The following is a 5,059-nucleotide window of genomic DNA, read 5'->3' on the forward strand; positions in this document are numbered from 1 at the left end:
CGTCGCGACGGCGCGGCGTTCAGCGCTCGGACTCGCCGCGCAAACCACGACGCGTGGCGCATGTGTCGACGCGCCGCGGAATTTACGAGGTTTATAAGCGTCCGTCAATGCTCGACGTTGTTTACGCGTAATGATCCTCGTTAACGTTAATTAACCTTGTCATTCAATTACCTTTTCAGAGATATTGGCATACTTGTCTAGTCTTTTTTTTTAGTCTATTTTTAGTCTTTTTTTAATCTATTTTTAGTCTTTTAACATTTAAAAATGTTTAATATTAAATCTGTTTTTTTTTTTAATTAAACTGTGATTTATGTTCGAAAATTATTCTACCATAAATTAATTTTAATCTTGATTTCAACTTATTATTTATCTTTTTTTAATTCTTAAAACTAGAAAAAGATGGAGTTGAATAGAGATTAAAATTAAACTGCATTGGTAGAAATGGAATTAAAAAGAGATAAAATACAGTATAGTTCGTATATTCAATAAAAATAAATTACAAAAGTAAATCAATATGACAAACAATTAGGTAATAAATAAAAAAGAAATAATATAATTTCCTATATTATTTTAATTTCGAGAGTATAACTAGTAATTCTTATTAAAAAAAGAAATCTCATTATATGACATAATATTTGTGCCTAAAATCGGTCTTAAAAACACAGTCTTAAATTTAACTGAAATGATATTATCATAATTTAAATTGAACGTCAATTTAATAATAATAATACTATAAAAAGTATCTTTAAAGATCTATAAAAAATTTATTGTAAATAATATTTGTCACTTACAATCGAGTATTAAAACGCTTTTTACTTTGTAGCTTTAAAAGATTATCCCTGAAAAGATTAATTTAATACCATAATCCTTGTGAGATTATAATTAGTTAATTAAGACTATTAAGAGATTAAACTGGATTAAGTCGATCGCCAATGAATTGTTTGTACAATTTGAGATTTTCCATTTTTCAAAAAGAATTTGGAATAATATTAAACGGCACAATCAGCATAAATATATATTTATATAAAAATAAAAAATAAGAGCCGTGCGAGAAAATTTAGCAATCACGTTTTTGGAATAAGCCTTTTTTCAAAATTCAAGTATCTCTTTTTCAATTTCACGCTTCAATTTCAGCCAGATTCATTGCTAATTAAGGAAAGATCTCGCATTGCTATTTGTCGCCAATTAATGCGACAAGCAGCAAGTCGCGGCGAGAGATCGCGGCGAGAGATCGTGGCGACGGAATTCGCGACGCGCAAACCAAGTGACCAATTTACTGGTTCAATTTCAAGGCGTCCTTGATTGGTCATTAGACCAGTGCTACGCCCTATCGGCGGCATTTCGTATCAGTTGGTGGCGCACAGTGGCGCATGCATACTCCGATTTGAGGCTCGCCGTGGATCACGGCTGATCACGGCTTCCGTCGCCGTCGAGTGTTCGTTCTTGTCTCGTGGCGTTCGCAGCGGAATCGTAGGAAAAATGGCGACGGAGGATATTGACCGTGCTAAGGTAGGTACAAGAATTTCCTCGCTCATGCATGCCGCTCCCCGACGCGACAGACGCGGTTTCGTTAAACAGCCGAGACTCGCATGTGTCTCGCGTCATCCTCCAATTCCGTGTCTCGTTCGTGTCGACATGCATTCTTGTTTGATGAACCGCCCAGGCAATGTTTAAAACGCTTCGCTATCTCGTGGAATGATCAATGTATCCCTGCTTGTTGGCCGCGAATATTTCCTCTTTCTTCTTTCTCTTCTTCTTGTGGAGCATTTTTTTATATTGTTTGATATGTGTGCGAGTATGATTGGATATTTAAATCAAATCTATGAGTCATGTGTTGTCATAGCCAAGGGTGTTGGCTGTCAAGCATCATAACTGTACATTGAATTGAACATTCCTTCATGCATCTATTTCATCCATTTATGGATACCATTTCCTCTCTTTTTTCTATTGCTTCTTCTCTTTTTCTCTGTGAATTATAATACCAACATGTAATTTCTGTGATTAGATCGAGTGTATGCTACGTACACTGAAATTATCGGGTCACGTTGGATTTGACAGTCTACCTACTCAATTGGTGAATAAATCAGTGCAAAATGGATTTGTATTCAACATTCTCTGCATTGGTACGAAGTGTTAACCTTATCTTAATGAGTTCTACATTAGGTGTTGAGTTAAATAGATTGTAGCAAATACTAGTTTTAATTTATTTGGATAGGTGAAACTGGACTCGGAAAATCTACACTTATGGATTCCCTTTTTAATACAAGCTTTGAATCTAGTCCCAGTCCTCATAATTTACCATCTGTAAAACTTAAGGCACATACTTACGAATTGCAAGAGAGCAATGTCAGACTAAAACTGACGATCGTTGATACAGTTGGTTATGGTGATCAAATCAATAAAGAAGATAGCTTCAAAGCAGTCGTCGATTATATAGATTCACAATTTGAAGCTTATTTACAGGAAGAGTTAAAAATCAAACGTAATCTGGCAATCTATCATGATAGTCGCATCCATATTTGCCTATATTTTATATGTCCTACTGGCCATGGGTAAGTGTATATGTTAAACTAATATCATATATCTTGGTCATAAATATAAGTACCTTCAAACATTGTTGTGAACGTTCTATATCTAAATATTCTAAATGAAAAAAATTAAAAGACCATTTTATTAAAAGTATTATTTTATAATAATATTAATATTTATAGCCCTCCTTTGGCTTATTATTATCAATACTCTTGAAAGAATAAATTGAGAGTGCTTTATACTTATGGCCGTATTAGTGAATTATGAAAGTTGCTTTAATTTTATATATTCTTATACTTTCAGCTTGAAATCTATTGATCTAGTATGCATGAAAAAGCTGGATACCAAAGTTAACATCATTCCAATTATTGCTAAAGCAGATACAATATCAAAGACTGAATTACAGAAATTTAAGGTATGTGACAATTCTGCTGAAATTATTTTCGTCTACATATTTATTATATTTGTGTTATCTTATTTATTATATTTGTATTTCAGAGTAAAATAATATCCGAGTTGCAAAACAATGGAATACATATTTATCAGTTTCCGATCGATGATGAAAATGTAGCAGATATAAATGCCACCATGAACACTCACGTACCTTTTGCTGTCGTCGGTAGTACTGATTTCGTTCGCGTCGGCAATAAAATGATGCGTTCTCGTCAATATCCATGGGGTACAGTTCAAGGTAAAGCTTACGATTATTTTATTTTGTTATATTTATATTTGAAGAAGCTGAAACATTAATTATACTTTATGTTATAGTCGAAAATGAATCTCACTGTGACTTTGTAAAACTACGTGAGATGCTAATAGGTACTAATATGGAAGATATGCGCGAAAAAACGCATTGTCGCCATTATGAACTCTACCGGAAAAAGAGATTAGAACAGGTATATTTTATTATTTTTGTCAGAAAAAACAAAAAATTATCTTTTTCTTAAATTTCTTATTGTGGACTTTCAGATGGGTTTTAGTGACGTTGATAGCGACAACAAACCTGTTAGTTTTCAACAAACGTGCGAAGCGAAGAGATCCATTCATTTGCAAGAATTGCAACAAAAAGAGGACGAGATGCGTCAAATGTTTGTCGCTCGAGTGAAAGAAAAAGAAGCCGAATTGAAAGAAGCAGAAAAAGAGGTAATCTTGTTTTAAACTGTGTTAAATATATGTATAAACTCCATTTACTGTGTTTATTATTATAGCTATTAATTAGTACTAATGTTTATTGATTTTTTTTTATACATATAGCTACATAGTAAATTCGACAAGCTAAAGAAAGATCATACTGAGGAAAAAAAGAAATTAGAGGACAGTCGTAAGAAACTTGAGGACGATATATTGGAATTCAATAGACGAAAAGCGCAGTTTGCGCAGCAACCCCAACATCATACGCTAACATTAGGCAAAAGCAAAAAAAAGTAAAACGTATTTCATCATGATGACATCTTTTTATACCATTTGAATATGATCATGCATTTTAACTGCATTATTCAATAGTAGTATTATTCTTTAATTATGTATACCTGACATTATATTATTTTATTTTATTATAGAACATTTTTATATATATATAAATATTCCGTATATATTAAAATATATACCAAAAATTTTTTTTAGAAATATACTCTAAGTCGCATATGTTTCGTATTATCTAGAAATAATACTCTAACAAAGACTAATGTTCAATCAAGCATATATTTTTAAATTAATTTGTAATGAATTTGATTTTATACGAAATATATGTTTAGTATACAAATTAAAATATAATATCCCTTTCCTATAATTATCAATTAAAAATAATTTTACAATAGCAATGTCGAAATAAGACCTTAATAAGCTCGAAATAAAAATAAAAATAATATGGATAACTGGCGAAGAAAACAATACTCTTAATATTTAATGAATACTTTTATATTGCGTATAATATTATAATAAGCGAAACTATTTTGGAATCGTAGTATTTGGGAAACAGTAAATTTTTTGTACTACGATTCCAAAAATCATAGGAATTATAATTGGAGTGGATGATAATCGCATTTGCAGGGTAATAAAAAATATGTAGTGATGTGCTAGTCATAAAATATTTGAAAATATCTTACTGTCAAATATTTTATTGTTCAACAAAATATAACAACCGACATAATAGTTTTGAACTTAGTTGAATAGATTAAGATAAATGTTGCGTACGATATATCTCGCATATTAGACAAAATCTTAAAATTTGCGAAAGCCTAGTGCAGTTATGAACAAAGACTAAACATACATATACAATGCTATCGTAATATTTTATTAATAGCCGAATCATTATGACGAAACAATATATAGACAATAATTTGTTTTAAAATATGTTTATCAATATTATACTGCTTCAGTATTCTACTATAGATAATAACCCAAATAAATTTATAACAGTTTAATATCATCAAAACATAGTTTCTTTTGTTTTATTCATCGCATGTTAGCGCAATATCAATAACGTAATCTATAATAAAAAGGCGCTTGACAAGTTATATATATATATATA

General features: G+C 31.0%; 1 protein-coding gene across 2 annotated transcripts; it reads left to right on the forward strand.

Annotated features, from left to right (window-relative positions):
* Positions 1–1,365: 1,365 nt before the first annotated feature.
* On the forward strand, positions 1,366–4,057 carry LOC108686354 (septin-2). Of its 2 annotated transcripts, none has more exons than XM_018191620.1 (8): positions 1,366–1,509; positions 2,006–2,123; positions 2,216–2,552; positions 2,833–2,944; positions 3,028–3,220; positions 3,298–3,425; positions 3,499–3,672; positions 3,784–4,057. In XM_018191620.1, the coding sequence occupies exons 1-8, from the start codon at positions 1,480–1,482 to the stop codon at positions 3,955–3,957; spliced, it is 1,266 nt and encodes a 421-aa protein (XP_018047109.1). In that variant the 5' UTR covers positions 1,366–1,479; the 3' UTR covers positions 3,958–4,057. The 2 variants fall into 2 exon arrangements, with proteins under 2 accessions (XP_018047109.1, XP_018047108.1); XM_018191619.1 differs by lacking the exon at positions 1,366–1,509 and adding an exon at positions 1,829–1,874.
* Positions 4,058–5,059: the final 1,002 nt, after the last annotated feature.

Source organism: Atta colombica, unplaced genomic scaffold (genome assembly GCF_001594045.1).
Source record: "Atta colombica isolate Treedump-2 unplaced genomic scaffold, Acol1.0 scaffold176, whole genome shotgun sequence".
In the NCBI taxonomy this organism is placed as follows: Eukaryota; Metazoa; Arthropoda; class Insecta; order Hymenoptera; family Formicidae; genus Atta; species Atta colombica.

What these genes read in the sequence shown, in the direction of transcription:
- LOC108686354 (XM_018191619.1), top strand. Translation starts at nt 1,830, where the DNA reads ATGTGTTGTCATAGCCAAGGGTGTTGGCTGTCAAGCATCATAACT. An exon ending in GGCTGTCAAGCATCATAACT is followed by an intron (nt 1,875 to 2,005) that starts GTACATTGAATT and finishes TTCTGTGATTAG; the next exon opens with ATCGAGTGTATGCTACGTAC. An exon ending in TCCATGGGGTACAGTTCAAG is followed by an intron (nt 3,221 to 3,297) that starts GTAAAGCTTACG and finishes TTTATGTTATAG; the next exon opens with TCGAAAATGAATCTCACTGT.